This window comes from Lipotes vexillifer, unplaced genomic scaffold (assembly GCF_000442215.2).
Source record: "Lipotes vexillifer unplaced genomic scaffold, Lipotes_vexillifer_v1.1 scaffold815, whole genome shotgun sequence".
Classification (NCBI taxonomy): Eukaryota; Metazoa; Chordata; class Mammalia; order Artiodactyla; family Lipotidae; genus Lipotes; species Lipotes vexillifer.
This window is the reverse complement of record NW_006773723.1, coordinates 3,251,347-3,273,719: the sequence shown is the minus strand read 5'-3', so window position 1 is coordinate 3,273,719 and position 22,373 is coordinate 3,251,347. Positions and strand designations below refer to the sequence as shown.

Sequence of the window (22,373 nt, the reverse complement as noted above, 5' to 3'; positions counted from 1 at the left end):
GTTCTGTGACTGTCATGCCATCAGACATTTGTCCTTGGCCTTGTCTTAACCTCACGAGAGTCACTCTGAACATACATAAAGCTGCCTGTAAGCTGAGCAATAATCCCTGTTAGCAATTCACAGAAAGCCCTAACCATTCCCACTCCCTTCCAGGCCCTGAATGCATCCTATATGGCCGCATCCCTCCCTTTGATTTGTGCACTTTTGGAGCCTTACCAGACAGCAGTTCCTCCTAAACTTCCCAGGAGGGACCAGGCCTGAGTACTATAACAGCTTTCCCCCATCTCTCCAAGGTGGTGGACTGACATGTGAAATCAGGTTCTCATCACAAGTTTCCAATCAACTGGCTGGACCCTGCTCCAAGCTGCATTTCCTCAAAGTACCAAAACTCCCAAGTCACTGTATGGCTGTGCCTTATGCACTCATTTTCAAATCCTACTCAAGCAGAATTTGTGTTGCCTCTCTTTTTGGAACCCGACCCTCATTTTATCTCCCCTGTACCCACCGGAACTGTGGTCACATCAGATTTCCTCTCACCAGTCTCCTTTGTCCCCAGGCTCCATTTTTCTCTCCCACTCCAAGTGCTGTAAACCCACCAAGGCTGGTGAGGTTGAAGCACCCAGCTCTATAGGCTACAAATGACATAGTATGGACCACATAGCACTCATGCTTTGAGTAACTGGCCATGAACAGTGGAAGAAATAGCAACACTTTTTAAGGATTCTCCCATTTCTAAAGGAGACTCAATTTTTAGGATATACTGATACATGAGGAGGAAACAAAATTATGACAGATTCCATTTCCCTAGAGAACCTAAAAGAGTCTTATAAAAGTTTTATTTTGGTCAAAGGCCTGGCAGAAGTCACTGACAAATCCTGCAATTTAAAACAAGTTCGGTTTTTCTTCTGATGTTTGAGTGACAACAGATTGGCAAAAGCAAACTTTCATCTGTTTTTCTCAGCCCAGCAGGACAACTGCCCCCAGGAAAGGAATTATCATCATGAATCAACTGCAAAACACACAACCATTCTAATTGATTGAAATAAGTAGCATTCATGCTGAAATAAGGGGTCACCCCGAACACTTGAAATGAAAGAATATAGATGAGGAAGAAACTAAGTCAGTTAGCATTTTAAAAGATTAATGGCAAGGAATGGATAAATAGGAGCATTCCCTGGGGTCAATGTTTGAGGTTTCTTTGCAGATCTGAATGGATGTAAGGTTATATCTAAATGGAAACCAACACTGAAGATAAGAAATGTATCCGTCAATTATATAGCCCTAAAGATAAAAGCAATCCCCTTGATTTGTGTGATACAATATTTGGTTGGACATTTTAAATCTTCTTTACACTTTAAAAATATTCTCTTAATTGCTTACTTTATAACCATAAGAAATTATCCTAGTTGAAAGCTCTTGATCATCTAAATTAAGTCAATTTAAAGAAAGAATTTTAGTTTATTCTTTACATAGTGCTAAAGGAATATAGGGCTCCAACTCCATGAAATAACTGGGATACAAAATTACCAGAGCTGAAAACATATTACAGATTCTGAATATCACTCTTCATTTGCTTTTCTGTCATTTTAAAAAAATCTTTCTTTAGCGAATCATGAAACCATAAAATTTTTCATCTTGAATGGACCTTAAAAATCATGTCATGGCCAGTTCCTTCATGTTAGAAATGAAGAAATTCAAATTTAGAGAGATGAAGTGGACTTAAAATGAAATTCATCATCAAATACCTAACTTAGAGTCTGAAAATAATAATATCACAGCACAGGTTTGGAGCCTTACTCCCCTTCTTTACTCTCTCCAGGACTCAGGCTACAATTATGTATTACTGACCAAAGTTAAGACAGGAGAAAGGTTTGTCATGATGCACAAGTACTGAACTATCTAAGCTTATAACACACACAGTTTTGATTGGATCTATCGTAAAGCTTTCAGGTTGAAGTTAAGTCAATTAACTGCCCCTTTAAAGATATTTAAAAAGAATAATGACAGTACTTTTCGGAAATAGTTAGAGCCCTCTAGCATTACCTAGGAAAACAACCATTTACGGTTCCATCCAATGCCAGTAACTCTACGCACAGCATAAGACATAACAAAACTATTTTAAGCTCAATTGTTGAGTACAGTGACTGTACCTCCCAGCCTTCAATGTGAGACTGCCACTCCTCTAAAACTTCCAACTTCTCCATCTGTCTCTTGGCCTCGTTGATGTTGGAACAGACGGCTTTCATGGCTTGGAGGGCTTCCATCACTGCTGCATAGTCACTGTGTTTCCTTGGAGTCCGCTTCAGCAACTCCTGTTTATACACAAAAAACAAACCGCCCTTTGATCTTCAGCCTTCTGGGACAGCAGGTTCAGACTGACCAGGAAATGAAAACTGCAAAGTCCATGAGAGCCAATTTCAGAAGTGACATCACAAACTCCACCAAATTAAGATCAAAAACAAAAGGCTGAATCAATGAATAAGCGTCACCCCCTGCACACTTTGCAGTCACTTTAATTTTTCCCTCAAAATGATGTTTTCTCAAAAAACTAAATTAGGCGTCTCCTTTGGAATTGTCAAATATCTCACCTACTGCATGTAATTTTTTTATAAGTTTGAGTTGTGCTCCAAAAGGAGGACATGTTTATATGTTGATTTCATTTTCCTAGAGTCTTTAAAAGAATAGTAAATATTTAAATGAGTATGTCCTATAATTTCAAAAACAATTTAAGTTCCTTATTTTCTAATATTTTTTGAGAAACTATAAAAATGTCATAAATAAAGCAAATTTTAAAAATAGTCTTATACTCTAGTAAAATACACAATTTATAAATTCCACGATACTCCATCATTAAAGGAGGAATTTATGCTGTGTTTGCCAACAACTCAGGTTCATTCTCTGCAATGAATGAACTTCCATACACCCTTCAACAGCTTTCTTTTTGCTTTTATTTTGTTTTTATTTTTTTTTCCATTCAGGATATCAGAATTAGAGTAATCTTTAATCTTATTAAAGGTCTTGTTTAGAAGCACAAAATTAAACATCTTCACCCACTGTCTAGACAGTTGTGACCACGTTACTTTTTAATTAGTCATTTGTTTCTTTACTACAGTTGCCATCATCATGTAATTAAAACAATTACAGAAATCCTGAGGCAAGTCTTTAAAAGAATTTTCTTAATTCTTAACATACAGTGGGAAAATATGCAGTTGTTATACTCTCTTGATGTCCGTTATTGTTGAAAATTCTGCCATAAACTTTGACCCTGCATTCAAAATATTCACGCTCTATAGAACTAACACCAAAAGAATGCACATTACATCACTCCCAAGATCAGGCTTAAATCGTTATGCTGGATCACAAATCCATAAAGGAGATATGTAGGCTTCAGCAGAGACTCTCAAGTGTAGAATTATTTGTAAATTATGTGAAGTGGCGAAGGCAGCCTGCAGTCTATGTGCCCGATGGGTATCTCTGGAGTTGAGACATGAATTTAGATAATGTGAGACAGCAAGAGAAATGACTAGTAATAATCTGTCACTTACTTGCTATGAACCTTGTGCTGATTGGCTAAACCCAATAATTCCAAGTTCCACAAATAAGACCAACGTATCTTTTCTTTAACACACAGCCTAATCCCCTAATGTTTTTCTCTGAATAAATAAAACCATTGCAGATCATCCCAGAACACCAGCTCAATTTTTCAGCCAATGGTACAACAAAGAAAAACATCAACACCAATATATCTACTACACAAGTAGTTTTCTCCTGTTTCTTTGTGAAGATAATCTTCCAAAAAAAGGGAAAAGATGTCATTCCTCCACTTCTTGAAGATGCTCTGAATCGACCTCTTTCTTCCTAAGCAAGGATATGTCCATGTTCCTATCTGTGAGGTCACCTGAGGTCATCCTTCACCAGAAAGGAGTTGATTTAGAACAACCACTTAACTTGATATATTTCTCTTAATATCACTATCCTTCTGACTCTTAAAACAAACAAACCCTCGGGATTCCAAAATCAGGACTACGAATAAGTGGAGTGATGAGAACGCATGCAAATCTGAGTCACCAAGTCAGAGGTCTGAAGGGACTCCCGGAAAGATGGGAGTCACATTTGCACCAATCCTCCCATGCCAAAGCTCTGCAGACCTGGACATCGCTGTGCCAGCTTCTCTCTACATTAGCTAACCAAGCAACTTTAACTTGTTTTTTTAATAAGAAGAAATCCTTTCCAAAGAAAACTTTCACTGAGACCTAATTTATGCAACTGACAAAAGCTGTAGTGAAAAAATGCATTTTAATTCAAATTCATAACATTTATTTCTCAAAAAGTAAATCAGTAAGAACACCAGTTAGTATGTCCATAACATTTCTGAGTTTTTTTTAATTTAGAAGCTAAGAAGTAGTTAATATATTAATATATTAAAAGAATCAAATAGGGCTTCCCTGGTGGCACAATGGTTGAGAGTCCGCCTGCCGACGCAGGGGACGCGGGTTCGTGCCCCGGTCCGGGAAGATCCCACATGCCACGGAGCGGCTGGGCCCGTGAGCCATGGCCGCTGAGACTGCACGTCTGGAGCCTGTGCTCCGCAACGGGAGAGGCCGTGACAGTGAGAGGCCCGCGTACCGCAAAAAAAAAAAAAGAATCAAATATACATGAGTAATAATGGCTAACATTTATGGAGTACATACTATGCTAAATGATGTGCATAAAACAGCTCAATTAATTATTAGGTACTCCTTTATGTATATGTATACACAGAGATGTGCATACATATATATATTCTTTTAGGTATATGTTATAATTTCATCATGTCATCATCATCATTTCTGTTTCATAAATAAAGCCCATGACTTTAAGAGGTTAGATTACGAGCTCAGTCATGCAACTAGTAAGCAGAATGCATAGGATTTGAACTCAGCACTCAAATGTTCAACCACCACCCCAAACTGTCTATTCAGATGCTACATTTCCAAAACACATCCTTTCCAGAACTGCTGTTCTAATCTATTCATAGACCCTTGCAGTATAAGCAGTAATTAGTATATTATAATATGCTTCTGATAATAAGACTGTTGGTCATTGTAATGAGGCGATGGACCTACGACCGTAAGGCATTTCCTGTTTTCCAGAGGCAGTGTTGTCTTAGCACTGTCTTTCCACTTTCTATCATTTATTATCCCATGTGACCCACACCATTCCCTGTAATAATGATTTAAAAACCAGGCTCTGAAATTATGTAACTTGGCCTTAACTTCATTAGCATCAAGAAGTCACCAATGTTTGGGGAAATGAAAAAAATATATACCAACAGCAAATTTACTTAAGATAAGGAACCCTGTAGACAAAGCGCTATATAAACTGGTCATAATGTACTTAATGGGATCTATGTTGAAACTAATGCATTTACGCTGAAGGAAACTCAAACAAGCATATTTTTTACAAAGAGCACTAAAAGTGTTTTCCGAGGACATTTGCTTCCCACTCTCTATATAAATTACTGACAAAATAGCTATTTTCCCCAATAACTCTATTTGCCTTTTCTTTGGAATGTCACACTATTTAAAAGAAAAAATTTTTAAAGATCATCAGCAAAAATATGCAGGTACAAGGGAAATGCAACAATGAAGTAAACACATAAAGTACCTTCAAAAGGAGAGGGTACTTGCATATTCTTTGTATTGGTGTTACTAAGTATCCTTCCAGGGGGACATCTGTGTTCTTCCGTCCTCCAAGTAGCATGCAGTTCTGGGGTGGAAATAAATACAATTATATACATTTTTAAGCCTGAGGTGATGAAACTTTCTTCTATCATAAACTTTTCTGCTGAAAACCTGTGAAAGCATGTCTCTATATAGCTTCTCTCTCTGAGAAAAGCACACGCAGTCACAAAGAAAGTTTACAGGAGAAAAAGGAAATACTTTTGCCTTTCAGATTAATTAGCAACCAAAATGTGTTTTGAATCTTTATCTTGAAAATCAATTCACATATATTCACCTGAGTATGAAGTCTGAGGAAAAAGAGACAGAGATGGAGGAATGAATTAATGGACAGATGGATGAATGGATGGATGGATGTACTGATGAAAGAATGTACTGACGGGTGAATAAATAGATGTACACATACGTACATACACCATGCTTATAGGGGGAGGTCATGTGGTGTTGCAGAAGGTCAGGACTGAGGACAACTGGGTTCTACCCATGCTCTGCCACTGGCCACTGATGCAACTTGGACGGATTTCAAAATTCTAATTTTCCTCTCTGTACAACTGGCCTGTTTTAATCCAGTGGTCTCTAAGTCACTTCAAGCTATAATACCTCACCAATGACACTGGCCAGGCAGTCTCAGGGAAGGATGTCAGATATGATCTCCACAGAGCCAAGATGGAAGGAGAAAACTCAAAATCAGCAATCACAGTGAGATGAAATAGAAGCAGCTTCCATTTGCTGAAAGTAATGGTCAAGGGAATCGACTCTGATAAATACAGGCTTGATCCTCTGAAGCACCAGGTCTTTATTTTGTGGTTTAAGCAGCAACGCAAAAAAAAAAATTAAAATTAAGATTTTAAAAGCCATTTTTTAATTAAAAAATTTTTAAAAACAGATTTTTTTCTTTGGCCACCCCACGCGGTTTGTGGGACCTTAGTTCTCTGACCAGGATCGAACCCGGGCCCTCGGCAGTGAAAGCTCCAAGCCCTGACTACTGGACCGCCAGGGAATTCCCTAAAATAACAGACTGGAAACTTGTCAAAACCTGTTTCTGCAGTGCCTATCAGGGTGACTGGCACAGAGGAAGCCGATAAGAAATATTTGACTAAGGAAGAAAAGAGCTCTTCAAACATCATACTGATAATTTATAACCTTTATACCACTATTTTTTAAAATACTGTCCTACATTCCTTGAGAGGAGAGACCGAGTGCTGAGTGGGAAAGGAAGCAAAAGAAAGGAAGAGTGATGGAAGCAGACCAGCCCCCCACTGCCCTGAGCAACTGAGTTTAGCTCCAATTTGTTCAGCCAACTCGGCAAAACCAGCACCATGACTTTCACTTCGCCAGAAACCTTAGAAGACACAGCAGCAAAGAAGTGTCTCGTTCAAACATGCTCTTTGGGGGTTTCAACCCCTACTGCAATCAGGTCATCAAAATACTCTTTCCACCTGTGTATGGTACTGTCCCCAGAGGAACCCTATGTAACACAACTACCTACATCCCATTCTATTTCCAGTGATGTTTCAGTGTCCCCGTGTGAGTGAGCACCCCTTATAAATGTGGCCACCACCTCTACCTAGCCCTGGGCTGAAGCACCCTGAGGAACACGTGACCGTCTAACCCACTTTTATTTCCTTGTCTATTAGTACTGTATAGATTACAAACTCTCTTCAGAACAGCCACTTTATTTCTTTAACTTTTATTGGAGTATAGTTAATTTACAATGTTGTGTTAGTTTCTGCTGTACAGCAAAGTGAATCAGTTATACATATACATGTATCCACTCTTTTGTAGATTCTTTTCCCGTATAGGTCTTTACAGAGTATTGAGTAGAGTTCCCTGTGCTATGTAGTATGTCCTTATTAGACTGGCTTATGAGAGCCAGCTTTCTCCTTATGTAGACAAGACAGAATGTTTCCTAAATAAGCTGCTAGAGATTCCACTGATCCTAAAAAACTTACTCAGGTGACAGTATATGCAAGTAACCAAAAATATAATATCATCACCTCAAATATGTAAATCCTTAATGTTTTTCAAAGGGTGATTGTTATTATCCCCATTTTATGAGTACGGAAAATGACATCAGACATGTAATGAATTTCCTCAAGTCATCCAGGTAATTAGTAGCCACTTAGTGCCAAGGCAAGAACTATAAAAGCCAGGGTCTTCCTACCAGACTATGCTGTAGGATCTTATAAAAACCAACACTCTGGACTTGTGACATTTAGTGGACAGCCAGCTCTGCTGAGAACAGAGTGCCCTCAGTGAGATAGCAAAGTTCTGATAGTTCAAAGAGAGCCCCATTGGTCCAGGGGCACAGGATCTTCCTCTGGCCATGGCAGAGAGAAGAGATGAGTAAATTCTCTTCCCCAAAACAACTGTTATACTGAGCAAAATTGTAAAAAACAACAATTTAAGGGCTCTGGTAATCAACTGAAGTCAAACAACAAACTGAGAAATGTTTATTCATGAAAAACTGCTGCACTTCAGGTAAGAACAGGGGAGTTGGTGGCATTCTTGCCTGGGCTCCTCCCATCCTGCCCCTACATGCCCCCAGCCCCAGGGCCATCCTCAGCTCATCCTGCATGGTAGCCCTGTCACAGTAGCACTGGCCCTGCAAACCTGCTACCAGAAGGGACTGCAGAGGGCAAAAATCCCACACCCAGGAGTGTTGTCAATAAAATTAGCACACTGCCCAAGAAAAATGGGGAACGCTCACATTTCTGCTAGCCTGAGATTGCAGTCCGGGGCAAACATCAGACTATGCACGTGCAGAGAGGACCTGAGATGGCCCCAGGAGAAAAAAAAAACCCACATCTGACTTGAAAACTGCCTGGCCTGTGAATGTGTCGCCCACGACACTCACACACAGACCCACAAATCATATGGATTATGATGTTAGATCACCTCTTTCAAATCCCCAGCTGACCAGTAAGTTAACCAGTCAGAGGAGTGACCCCAAAAAGAAAGGCTAAGTTAGAAAACAAACACTGAGCAGATATAGCAGCAGCTGCGTATACAAAAGACAAAGATTCTCAAATTAAATCGAGGCAAGTTCCTGAAAACAAACCAAACAAAAAACAAGAACCAACCTGAGGGAAATAAACTTCCTAAGTTAAGATGCATATTGTAGTCCCTAGAGAAATTACAAAAAAAAAAAAAAAAACTAAACATAAACTTACTCTGATCCAGCAATTCTACTCTTAGTATTTACCCAAGAGAATGAAAATGTGTGTCCACACACAGACTTGTACATGAATATTCATAACAGCATTCTTCAGAATTGCCCAAACTTGACATTTCCTGACTTTACTAAGAAATCTCTCTCTGAAATGACATCTCATATGTAGGATCTTCAAGGTCTATCATTATCATAGTCAATTGTTGACCCAATGTTCATAAACTGGCAAATGGATAAACAAAATACAATTGAATATTATTCAGCAATAAAAATGAATAGAATGTGGATACATGCTACAACAAGGATGAACCTCACAATCATTTTACTCAGTAAAAGAAGCCAGGCATAAAAAGATTATATTGTACAAATCCATTTATATGAAACCTCCAGAAAAGGCAAACCTATAGAAATCGAAAGCAAATCAATGATTGCCTAGAGCTAATGGTGGGAGCAGAAAAGAGCTATAAATGGGCATATTTTATTTTTCATTTTAAATGAGCTGATCCAGGCTCTAAAACTGGATCGTGGAGATGTCTGTTCCACTCCGCAATTCGTTAAATATCACTGAATTCTATTTACAGTGTGGTTCTCACTGGCAACTACAATGTCCAAGAAACCGCCAAACTATGCATTTATTTGTACTATCCTGAAGAAATTAAATACAGATTCATGCTCTTTTTATGAACACTGAATATGGAATGTATGTAGGAGAAAAGTCAATCTTGAAAATTCTTTTCTACCATCCCCATGATGCATTTCCTTCCTGTCACTGCCCTACTTAGAGCTCTCTTAGCAGAAGTAAATGAAGCTCTAGGGAGCTGAGGGATATAAAAGCAACTGTGAACTCTGGCATAAATGTCTTCGCTCACTAAGAACCTGCGGTTTCACAACTCATAATCAACCAGGAGAGGGCATGACAGTGTTTCCCCATAAACAAGCTTCTCCCAACTCTCACTTCTTTTCATTTCGTTCATTTCATTTGTGTGTGTGTGTGTGTGAGAGAGATTTTGAGTATATATATATATATATATATATATATATATATATATATATATATATATATAGTTGATTTACAGTCTCACTTCTTACATTTCTCAAATGACTATCTAGCTTCCTAGCAGGGATATGTTAAAAACAGATGTCATACAAGCAGTTTTTACACCACACGGATGCTATTCCTTGGCTCTCAGTGGGCCTATCAACAAATAACAGCATACAGTGATACATAAATATATACTTACCAAAAGAAATGTCCGGATTGTTCTTATTTTGTTAAGTTCAAAAAGCAATTTCTGTGCCTTCTCGTGATTACTACAATATTCGTCGTAGATACGAAACTTGTCTTTCTGTGAATTCAAGTAAGAATAAGTTAGAGTCATTTTATTAGCCATTTTGAAATATTAAGTGTGAGTTTATGAACAAATTTTATTAAGTGTTTACTATGTTTCAAGAGCTATACTATGTGTATATATAAGTATGTTTAATTTATTTTCCCTGATCCATGAAGAATGGTCTAGGAAGGGAGACAGACTTATATTAATTACAATCCCATATGATGTATGCAATAAAAATTAAATGAACGACGTGGTAGCAGATTACAGAAGAGCTAAGAGAGTACTTAGCTTTGCTGGGAGGATTCAGACACAGCTTTAAAAAAGATGTCATATGTGGGCAAGATACAGAGACATAAATCCATGATTCCCTAGCAGGGAGAGGGAAGAAAGTATTTTTGGTGGAGGGAAAAGCAGGTGCCAGATCATAGAGCAATAGGACATAGTACCCTGCAGGTCATATGCACCAATCTGGACAGTTGTGTTTAAGAAGGACACTGACAAAGTGGAGAATAGTCAGCAACAAGCGACTGAGATAATGACAGGCCCTGAAGATATTACATCTGAGAGGTCATCTCAGAGAGAGAGATTTGTTAGTATATAAAAGTAAGGAATGGTGGCTACTTCAAATAGCTGTCCTATTTATTGTAAAGGATTTACAGCTCTTTGTAGCTCCAGAACACAATACTAGGACCACTGGGTGGAAATTGCAAGGGTCATGATGGGCAGTGATAGGCAGATTCAGGATTAATATAGAGATTTTCTAACAATTAGAGCTGTAACTGAAAGTGATCAAGTAAAAACAAGATCAACAATCTTCACAGATCCTATAGAAGGGATTCTTTCATAAAAGGAGAAATGTCACACCATCTTGATCTCTAAAGCTCCCTTCCATCTGTAAGATTTTCTCCAAGTATCAATGATCAATATCTATCAAATATCCCAGTAAATATATCCCAGTAAAAGAGGCAGACAGAGAAAATGTAGTGACTGAATAATAGAACAGAAGTGTGTCCTCTAAAATTTCAAAGACATGTATTTAGAAACACTGAGTGCTATTTTATACAGCCAGTAGAAAATGTATTGAATTACTTATTTCAAGAGATGGGATAAACCAGAAGAAAACAAACTTCAGAAACAGTTTAACTAAATTCATGGCTGACAGATTCATAGTCTGTTACTGAGGAAATGGATGCCAGGGTGCAAGATTCCCATGTGCAGCCCGGCACTGAGATAGCAACTACTCCAGCTGGCAGGAGATGTACATTCTTTCATGAAAGGGAACAGTCTGGATTACGTGGATACAACACACGTGGCTTATAGTTTTGCCCAACGAAAGCTTGATCTTCCTATACCCAAGGAGTCTCTCCCTTTAATGTAATTATTTTTATGGAATATTTTCTGATTCTAAAAATAACATTTACAGAGTCTGCTCACCACATACAGAAATATAGATCTAGAAACTCCATATCATTACTTTATAAAAGACTGGAAATCAAAAATAAATGAAAATTGATTTCTATGACAAAATACTCCTATACATTTTTAAATAAAACACTAATTGCATAGCATTTTGATAAGTAAATGGATTCAAATTGGTATTCTGAAAATTAGCATCAGCAGAGTGGTAGAAATAGCAGCATGATTTTTCTTTTGTCAGTATGAATGCCCTTTAGTTCTGAAAACGATTTTCACCGTACCGGTGGCTTTTTACCTTGCAAATCGATTGCATAAATAATTTCAGCTATCATGTGCAAAGGGATGAAAATGATCATACAAGCACGACATATAATTTGAAATAACCAAGTACTGGCTTGTTCTTCTTTGGCACTGTTCAGTACAAGCCTCTGAGAAAAATTCAGATGCAGGCATATGTGTACCTAGAGGGACCAGGTCTGTTCACCTCCAGGTTAGTCATAAGTAGATTAACAAGGGAATGTTTTGACTAATAAAAGGCTCATCGCACCATTGTAAAAGTAAGGATTTTCTGCCTCAAAAGAGAAATGCTCTATGTTTGAGGGAAACATAAAAATCCATTCATTATGAAACAGCCTGAATATTCATTAGAATTCAAAGCTACAGAGGATGCAAAAAACTAACTCGTTGGGAAAAAGAAAAGCCTGTTTATTCTTCACTGAATAAAATGGATGATGTGAGGCCCTCTCCCCTTTTCTGGCTCTAAGAGGAAGATTTCATTGGCCTTAAAAGACCCCAAACTTTTAGTGTCAGATTTTACTTCTAATGCTGAATTCCCACATACTACTGTGCCAAAAGTGAAACTTTAAATTTTAGGGGGAAAAGCTTTTAAAATAAACAGAAATTGATCCTACAAAGTGAAGAAAGCAGGTTCCCACTTCTTGCTGAGCATTAGGTTCTGGATGTAAGCATTCTTCCACGACTTTTAAGAATTCTTTATGTACTGCAAGGATATCTTCAATGTTTGAGAACAGCATCTGTAAATAAATGTGTAAGTGCAATAGTGAAGCAAGTTTTAAAAAAATTCTATGGGAGTAGAGTATTTTCTCTCCAAGTTGAAAACGTCGGTGGAGAGAACTGTCCTTCCCACCGCCCACCCCCTCCCCGGCTGGCAAAGCACCCATTCTGTCTGGACATCCTCTCCCCTCCCACACAATTCTGGGAACCGGGAACCTAGTCCCGGCTCTCAGGACAATCCTGAGTAACTGAATCCAAGCATGGTCGTTGTCCCACCCCACTAAGGACAGAGGACTGCAGGTAAAACAGCGCGGGCAGATTTGCTGGCAGGCTTTGGGGGAAGGGCTTCTTTGCCCATAGAAGTCCCTGCTATGGGAATCAAAGTACCTTCATGTCCCTTTGAGTAACAGGTGTCTTTTGCTTGCAACCAGAAGCACCCAAACTAAAACACTCCATGGTAAGGAGAACGTAAACGTTACTATTGAATTTAATGGGAAACAGATGTGCCTATAAAATCCATGGGAATTGTTTATTTTCCGTAAAATAAAACAGCAAGTTGGCATCCAAAATAAATATCAATGATGATTTATACAATTTCAATGAATAATGACTATAGCACAATTAATTTTCATTTACCATCCCCCCCCTTTTCCCCCCAAAACTCTTCACAATTTTCCTTCCCTACAGTTTAAAAGGAAATGCTTATACATTTGTGAGCTAAAGATACTGTGTGGACTTTTTCTGCCCCAGTGGACCCTCCAAATCGTTTGCTCTCCAGGGGTCAGAGACTGGAAGCCGCATTTACCCACATCCTGCCCCCCAGGCCCTCTAGCAATCCCCTCACACGTGGTTCAGCTCCTCTCCCCTCGAGAGACATGAAGGTTCTCGGACTTGGGGTTGTATTTTTCCTCCTTTCAAACGTTTCCAAGGTCTTGGCAAAAGTCTCTGTCTTCTACACCAACCTCATAACCCCCGTTTCTTTTCCCAAAGCCCAGTTTCCCTTTTTCTCATTGCTGGCCACACAATGACTGGTGACTCTGGCACAGAACTTATCCCCAAAGTGGAGACAAGTTGACGAGCCCTGAGGCAACATCCCACGGGTAAAATTTCATCGGAGGGGACCTTGTGCTGGGGTCGAGGGCACCTCCTCACCTTCACCGTTTCTTCTGTTACATTTTTGTCGAGTTTCGAGGCAGCGCACTGGTTCATCCGGTGTAAGAACGCCTGCAGGAAGCAGGAAAAGATACTATGAAGGCAACATTGGACTAATCAAATGAGTGTTGATCTGAATTAATTGTTTTTTATAAGAAACCAAAGTTTAAAAATCCAATAACTATCGAGTGTAACAGTTTTGTTGTAAAAGGCAGAAATCTTGTGCGTTGCTTCTCCTACCTGGGAATTATATTTCCTTTATAGTTTGGGGACAGGACCAAAAGTGATCACGTAGATATGAATTAAACGTGGCCACCAAGATCTCAAAGTTCTGCGGTAAAACACACAGAGTCAAATGTTTCCTAAACTTCTAAGTCTTGTGAAGCACAAAAGACCAAAATCTAGCCAAAAATGGGATTTCTAATACAAACAAAAGGGCCAGAAATTCTAAAGGGAGCCCTTTAGAAGTGAGAGAAATTGAGGAAGTGAGGGAGGAAGGGAGAAAGAAAGGGACCTTCAAGAAGGAATGGAAGAATTTCCCATCCCCTCTTGCCCCATTCAAGTTTTAGGAAGCCAGAATTTGTATTTCTGGGATCAGGTCTGAGCTCTCCACAGCCCTATGGTAGGCAAATGAGTTCATTTGTATTTCAAAGATCTGGACTCTTCCTGATGGCCATTAAGCCCATGACTAAATAAGCTATTATTTTAGCAAAGAAAAAAAAGGATAAAAAGAGTTATTTATACTGAGCCTTAAAAGAGAAAGTTTAGAAGGAAAAAAAGACGAGATTTTCTATCTAGCAAATACAAGCCGTTGCCCTCAAGACAACGTCCACTAACTACCTAGTGACCACGTGAGATCACCCCTTCCCTTGTCTGTCGTAAGAACTCCAGCCACTACCTGCCAAGTCAGGGCACATAGAAGCTTGAAGTAATCTCAAGGTACTGCATCAAACAAATGAAAATTAATGTAAGAATTTCATTTAAAAAAAAAAAAAGTTCATTTTTGACATGCTGTATTTACAAAGATTTAAAAGATTAACAAAACCCAGGATTGTGCATAATATTCCAAAATTATCACCCTCAAGACATTGCTAGTAACAGTATAAAATGGCACAACACTTTTGAGGACAACTTACAATATATCTCAAAGTTTTAAGTGGGCATTCCCTTTAACCCAGTAATTCTACTTCTGGGAATTTATCCTAAGAACATATTCAGACAAGGGGTTTCAGTGTATTGATTACAAAAGTGGAAACCACCTAAATGCCCATAATTAATGGGATCATTTAATATACTATGGTACATGCAAACTACAGAATACTGTGCAAAAGTATAATCATAAATGGAATGGGATGAAAATTATATATACATATGTGTGTATACAACAGATGTCTATAAAATACTGTTTGGCGAAAAAAATTACTAAACAGCATACTGGATGTGTGCATACCTATACAAACACACTTTCGTGTATATATACATATATATATATACACACACACACAACTGTATATGTGTGTACATATACATATATATTATACGTTTTACACATGTATATAATATATACACATGTGTAAGGTCAGTGCGCATTCATGCTAAGAAAAAATATGTAGCATATACCAAAATGCAAACAGTGATTACCTCCAGGTAACAGGAAGATGACCTTTGTACACTTATTGTCAGAATATCTGGCTGTGTGCATGTTGTAACTTTTGTAAAGAAAAATAACAAAATTATTTAAAGGAAACAAAACAAATGGGCCAAAGATCTCACTCCTAGCTTTAGCTTCAGCACCATCTTGATTCCTGATTCAATGGGTTCACGTTTCAGATTCCATAACTACAAAGCCACATCAGTACTGACAGCCTCAAATGAATGAAAGAATTCAGCTGAATTAAATAAAATGAACATGAAAGTATTGGATGTCACCTTAACTTTTTTATTGGAAACGTGATACAATCTTTTGAAATATTATCTGAAGTTAGGTATAATTGGCAATGGAGAGATATTTTCGAACTTTCTGACTAAATGCCCATTTTAATTAGTGTTAGTCTAATTTTTAATTTTAGTTTTGTTTTTCTTGAAGAGTTTTCCATATACCTATACTAAAAATGCTCCTTAGCTCTTTCCGTTTAGTCTTAAAACAGCACGGTTGCTTTGGTTGCCCAGTTTACATTTCATATTAACCACATAGGAAACATAACCTCTCATGCAAGCAAAACTTAAACTTCACTTCTACACGTATAAACCTTATCTTCATAAACTGAACTCAGTCACATTCTGAAACCAACAAATTGAAGACAGGAGGTTGTGAAAATGAATCAAACTATGAGGTAGAAGGAAACATACAAGCTCATAAAGTAAACTCTATCTTTATCTGACTTTTTATCTTCAATCCTCCGTGACAATAGGGTACTTTTTGTTTAACTGCATATGAAAGAAAACCTGGAACTTCTTAGCATTTCTAACCAAGCATTTATTTTTCCCAAGAGCCTCGTTTTATACAACAGTGAAGGCAGATTTAAGACAGTTTGCCCAGAGGGCAAAATCATGAAAACTGTTTGACATTTTTTACAAAATGTGTAAGTCTTCCTCTCTGAGATAAACAACCTGTTCTCAGAATCATCCTTTAACAACCAGAATCTACAGAGTCCTTTCAGACTCTGGTAACTGGGGCATTTAATCTTTCTCCTATCAATCAAGGAAGCATTAATACCCTAGTCACAAAAACACATGAGATTTAATATGTTGTTTTATCTCTGTATTCATTCATTCTCTCTGGTTCAGAATTTCATCAGAATTATATCATCTTCATTCTGATACAAACATATGGAAAATAAGTACCAGAAAATGGCTTTTAATGCCAGTGGTTCTCAAACTTTTCACTGTGTATAAGACTTGGAGAGTTTCTTCCAAACGCAGATTCTCCCACCCTGTCCCCAGAAGGCCTGATTCAGCAGATTGGTTTAGGACCCAGAAATCTGCATTTTGAGCAAGTTCCCTAATACACTTGGTCCAGAGACCACAGTCTGACGACCTTTATGTTTACTCTTCCAAAGACTAAAGAAACAGACTGTGAAACAAATAAGTAAGACTCAATGGGAAAAATGGGTTCACTTATTTCACCCTGACTTTCAACTCCAGGTCATACTCCCTCTATGTACAGTACCCTCTCACTCAGCCACTTGGGGTTCCTGATACCTCACCAGAGGACCCTCCTCTCAACAATGAAAATCACAATCTGGGCTGTGTAAACAGGTGATAATAATCTCTGAAGGCTCGTGAGATGCAGAGCCAGGTGAGCCAGGTAAGACAGCCTAAGGCACCTTTGGAGGAAGGGACCTCCAGCTTGCAGGTGTGTAATTAGCACAGCACACACTCAGCAAACCAGCGCTCCCCTGACGATGATGCTGCACGGTGTATTCCCAGGTATCACTCTAGTCATGGGCTGCTTTCTTCCCATTCAGAGAGCTCACCTCACCTTCTCTTCAATTTGGTCCACGTTGTTTTCCTCTCAGCAATAGTTTGATAAAATGTATTAAATGTGATACATTAAAGTTTGAGAAAGCTAAAAATGTCACAAGTTTGCTACCAAGAAATCAAAAGAAGGAAGAAAACTCTTTCAGATATAATAGGGAGATGACAGCAATCCCCTTTGGCCTTGTCTGTCCATCTGGGCCAGCTCAAAAGTAAAGTCCATGATGAGTTTTATTCTCAGAGTGCATTTGCTTATCTTATAATTTCAGTGTACTAAATGATAATCTTTCTCAATTCATTTTTGTCCTTCCCACTCTTTTCATCAGTCAGGCACACACAGATCACTCTCAAATATCACACAGATTTTAACAGTTCACACTTTTAATTCTAGATACCTGATGCCAATCTGAATTTCATATCACACAGGGATTAAACCTTATTACTCCTATAAATATTCTACATTCAGAATGATTTTAGCAGCAACCTGTCACCTTGAAACTGTGGCTATTTAATATCAATAGAGATGGATAAATTTTACATATGAAGGATTTAAGAGGAGCCGCACTATGGCAGGAAAAAGTGTACTCATTTCATGAAAATACATGGAAAAAATAAGAGTAAATATTTTCCTTTTACCTCTTGAACTTAAAACAATATTATGACATCAAAATTCTTTGGAAGACAGTGTTTTGATTTGTCTTCCTGAGAAAAAAACAAAGTCCTATTAAGTGAAAAAGGCTTGTCATTTGAGTTTGCCTTGAATACCTGGTTGATAGTGGCGCCATTTTATTGGAATGGAGAAGTCGAAATGAGGAGTAATTGTTGGAGTGGGAGGGTCAGCTTGTCCTGGCCATGTTGAATTTGAGATGCCTACTGGACGCCAATGTAGAGATCTCAAGTAGGGAGGTAGCTGTACTGATCTTGGTTTCTGAGGGGAGTTCGAGGCTGAAGTTAAAGAGCTGAATGCCCCTGGCACAAAGACATAACTCAGGGAAAGTGTTCATAACTCAGGGGAGAGAGAAGAGACAGCTGGCCCCAGTTCACTGGAGAAAGTATATAGATAGAGAAGGAAAAAAAGCCCCAGGACATAATCTTGGGGGCACTCCAACATTTAGAAGTCAAGCAGAAGAAGAGAAACCAAAGAAGCCAGTAAGGTAGGAAGGAGCAAAACCAGGAGAGTATAGTGTCACAAAAGCCAACAGAGAGAGGGCTTCAAGAAAGAAGGAGTGGTCAATCGCTTTAACAGTGCTGAGAATTCAGGTAAGGTACAAACAGATATATGACTTGACAACACAAGGTCGGTCACTGGTGATCATGACCATGGCACTCCCAAATGAATGGATAGAAGGAGAAATGGAGAACAGAAAGATGGAGTCTATAACCACAGAAAACGTTTAAAAGTTTTTAAAGTTCTTCTGAGAGAGGGAGCAGAGATATGGAGGTGAATTTAGAACAAGGAACAGTTTATTTTTTAAGCTAGAAAATACTAGCTCAATTCATCGTTCGAGTTACGTTTTACGTTCCCTTATTATACTTTTGGCAAATCCTTCATAAATTCTCCAGTCCACTGGATCTCACTTTTTCCTGAACACCCACTGAGTCCCAATTTTTTTAGTAGGACTCCTTTATTTAACATGAAAAAAAGTAATAGACATGCATATTGTGGTGTTAAGGTCTGTAAATTTAAATACATATTAACTATTAACCACTAAACAAAATTCAATGATAGGCATTGTTCTTGGCAGTGGTTCTTAAACATTTTAATCTCAGGACTCCTTTAAACTCTTAAAAATTACGGAGAACCACAAAGAGCTTTTATTTATGTGTATTATTATCTAACAATATTTAATATGTTAGCAACTAAAACTAAGGAAAATTTTAATATTTGCTATCCAAAAACTTCATTTATTTACAAATTTATTTAAAATTAACAATTATATGGGCCTCCCTGGTGGCGCAGTGGTTGAGAGTCCGCCTGCCGATGCAGGGGATACGGGTTCTTGCCCCGGTCCGGGAAGATCCCACATGCCGCGGAGCTTGCGCGTCCGGCAACGGGAGAGGCCACGACAGTGAGAGGCCCACGTATCACAAAAAAAAAAATAAAAAAAAATAAAATAATAAGCAACGATTTCTACCTGAAATAGTATATAGGTCATTTGAGACCTATCACACAGCAGGTAAACAAACATAGCTCTAGCTAAACTTCTCCCCATTACTTCCATTTTGTCTTCCTCATAAAAGGACTACAAGAAGTGATGTCATTAAAAGTCAATAAGGTTTTCATTGAAATTTTTTCCTCAGATTCTTATCAAGTGACATCTTTATAAGCTTATAAGTGAGATCATACAGTAAAGAGCTACTTTGTTTTGTCTTCTTTTATTTTGTTTCACCAGACTTCTTGACAAGATGCTTAAGCCAATGTTTTAATGAGAAATGTTTTAATTACACAAACAAAAAATAAAAAGACAAAAAAAAACACTTAGAAACATTCTTTGATAAACAGATGCTGACTTTCTCTCACTGCCGTGGCCTCTCCCGCCGCGGAGCACAGGCTCCGGACGCGCAGGCTCAGCGGCCATGGCTCACGGGCCCAGCCGCTCCGCAGCATGTGGGATCTTCCCGGACCGGGGCACGAACCCATGTCCCCTGCATCAGCAGGCAGACTCTCAACCACTGCGCCACCAGGGAAGCCCAATGTTGTACATTTCTTAATAGTGATTCACTGAGAGTTATGCATATCTTCCAAATATTAACACATTTCATTATTCAATATTAAAAAAACACATCACATTAGTTAATAACCGTATATCCAAGTAATTAGAAAAGTCTTTAAGTATAAGGAAGCTGCCAAGCTCACAGTGATAGACATAAATTTTCCAAACTCTAAATTCACTTGAATTTATCACCATAAGCAAATACTACCAGGTTTTTTTCTTGCAGTGACAGGCTCACTTCATTCTTTTTTGAGAAAATATCTTCCAAATACCCAAATACCCCAAATCTGAAACCACAGTTCATCCCACAGCTGCTGTTTCAAGTAAATATGATGTTCCATAGCAACTCAAACAATCACACCCAGTCTTTCCCTGGAGACAACTATAACACTTACATACGCAGCAAAGTACCTACCTATATCTCCCATCTCATCTCACAGATTAAACAGATGTGCTTAAGAGTCAAGATTTAATAAAATTAATAATTTTTACAGCTTTATCCAGAACATTCTTCAATGCAACCGGCATTCCCAACCACGCACGCGAGTGGGTGACAGTGAAGTATATAGTGACAACTAGTACAGTTTGGTGCCACTGCGTTGACTCACGCTAAAGCACCAGCAGCTTTACACATCATTGCTTTGCACCATTAGTGCAAACATCAACACACAAACAGGTGAAAACAGAATTACAACTTACCAGATCACAAACGCCTGAGCTGAAATGTTTGCCAGAAGCAGTACAGGTTAGGAAATCCTGAACTGTAACTGACAAATTATTGAAGGCTCAGTATGGACAAGTCTGAGGATTAAAACTCCAGGGGGACACAGTCAAAGGAGGGAGGGGAGGGCTCACACTTTTGTGAGTTTTACCTCCAGGAGCTTTACCAGTTTCTCACAGTGAATATCAGAGTGAAATCTTCTCCTGTGCCCATAGAGGAAGGGGAAAAGTAACCATTTTGAAATACAACAGAGCATTCTGTTCTTCTAATGAGGACTACTCAAGAAGAAACTATTTTACCAGAGTCTACACTATTGGGGTTATAGCAGAGCCTAATTGAACTGTGGGAAGAGAAATGCTGACTCCTGCCTGCTCTAGTCTTCCAGATGGGAAAAGAAAAATACTCAACCCTCACTTACACTTGCCAACTTTTTCCATATAAGGAGGGGGGACTACTGAGAAAAACTGGTGAAGTTCACAGCTCAGGGACACAGGCTCACCAAAAGACTTAATCATAAGACTACAGAACACTTTCCATCCCCCCACATCTTACTTACCACACACTAAAGGCCTATTTACCAGAGTTCCTTTCACATAATACATCATGTCTGGCTTTCAACCAAAAATTACAAGGCATACTAAAAGACAAAAAAGCAGATAGAAGACACAGAGCAAGCATTAGAACCAGACTGAGACATGGCAGAGATGTTGGAATTATCAGACCAGGAATTTCAAACTAGGAGTAATATGCTAAGGGTTCTGCTGAAAAAAGTAGACAACATGCAAGAACAGATGCACAATGAAAGCAGAGAGATGGAAATTCTAAGAAAAGATCAAAAAGAAATGCTAGAGATTTTTTTCAAACTGTAACATAAATGAAGAATGCCTTTGATGGGCTCATTAGTAGACTCGAGTAAAGAATCACTGACTTTGAGAATATGGCAATAGAAACTTCCAAAACTGAAAAGCAAAGGAAAAAAAAAAAAAGACTGAAAGAAATGGGATAGAATATCCAAAAACTCCACAGTTCTCCACAGTGACATATGGTATAATATATACATAATGGGAATAACAGAAGGAAAAGAGAGATGAGAGAACAGAAGAAATATTCAAACAATAATGACCAAGAATTTCCCCAAATTCACGTCAGATGCCAAACCACAGATTCAGGAATGTCAGAATACCAAACAAGACAAATGCCCCCCAAACCCCACAATTAGACATATATTCAAACTGAAAAAAATCAAAGATTGAAAGAAAATCTTGAAAGAGCCAGAGGAAAAAAACACCTTACTTACAGAGGAACAAAGAAAAGAATTATATTTGACTTTTCCTCAGAAACCATGCCAGCAAGAAGAGAATGAAGTGAAATATTTAAAGTGTTGGGAGTAAAAAAACCACCAACCTAGAATTCTGTACCCTGCGAAACTATACTTCAAAAGTGAAGGGGAGGGCTTCCCTGGTGGCGCAGTGGTTGTCCCCTGCCGATGCAGGGGACGTGGGTTTGTGCCCCGGTCCGGGAGGATCCCACATGCCGCGGAGCGGCTGGGCCCGTGAGCCCTGGCTGCTGAGCCTGCGCGTCCGGAGTCTGGGCTCCGCAACGGGTGAGGCCACAGCAGTGAGAGGCCCGCGTACCACAAAAAGAAAAAAAAAA

General features: G+C 38.6%; 1 protein-coding gene across 1 annotated transcript in view; it reads right to left on the bottom strand.

Moving 5' to 3' along the window:
* The window catches only part of PREX2 (phosphatidylinositol-3,4,5-trisphosphate dependent Rac exchange factor 2), a 291,490-nt gene that overhangs the window by 201,211 nt on the left and 67,906 nt on the right, over window positions 1-22,373 (bottom strand). The window contains exons 2-6 of the mRNA XM_007448492.1: window positions 13,809-13,880; window positions 12,554-12,676; window positions 10,134-10,238; window positions 5,647-5,748; window positions 2,151-2,312 (exon numbers count right to left, since the gene is read on the bottom strand). Coding sequence (XP_007448554.1) covers window positions 2,151-2,312; window positions 5,647-5,748; window positions 10,134-10,238; window positions 12,554-12,676; window positions 13,809-13,880 — 564 coding nt within the window. The remainder of the gene's footprint in view (window positions 1-2,150; window positions 2,313-5,646; window positions 5,749-10,133; window positions 10,239-12,553; window positions 12,677-13,808; window positions 13,881-22,373) is intronic.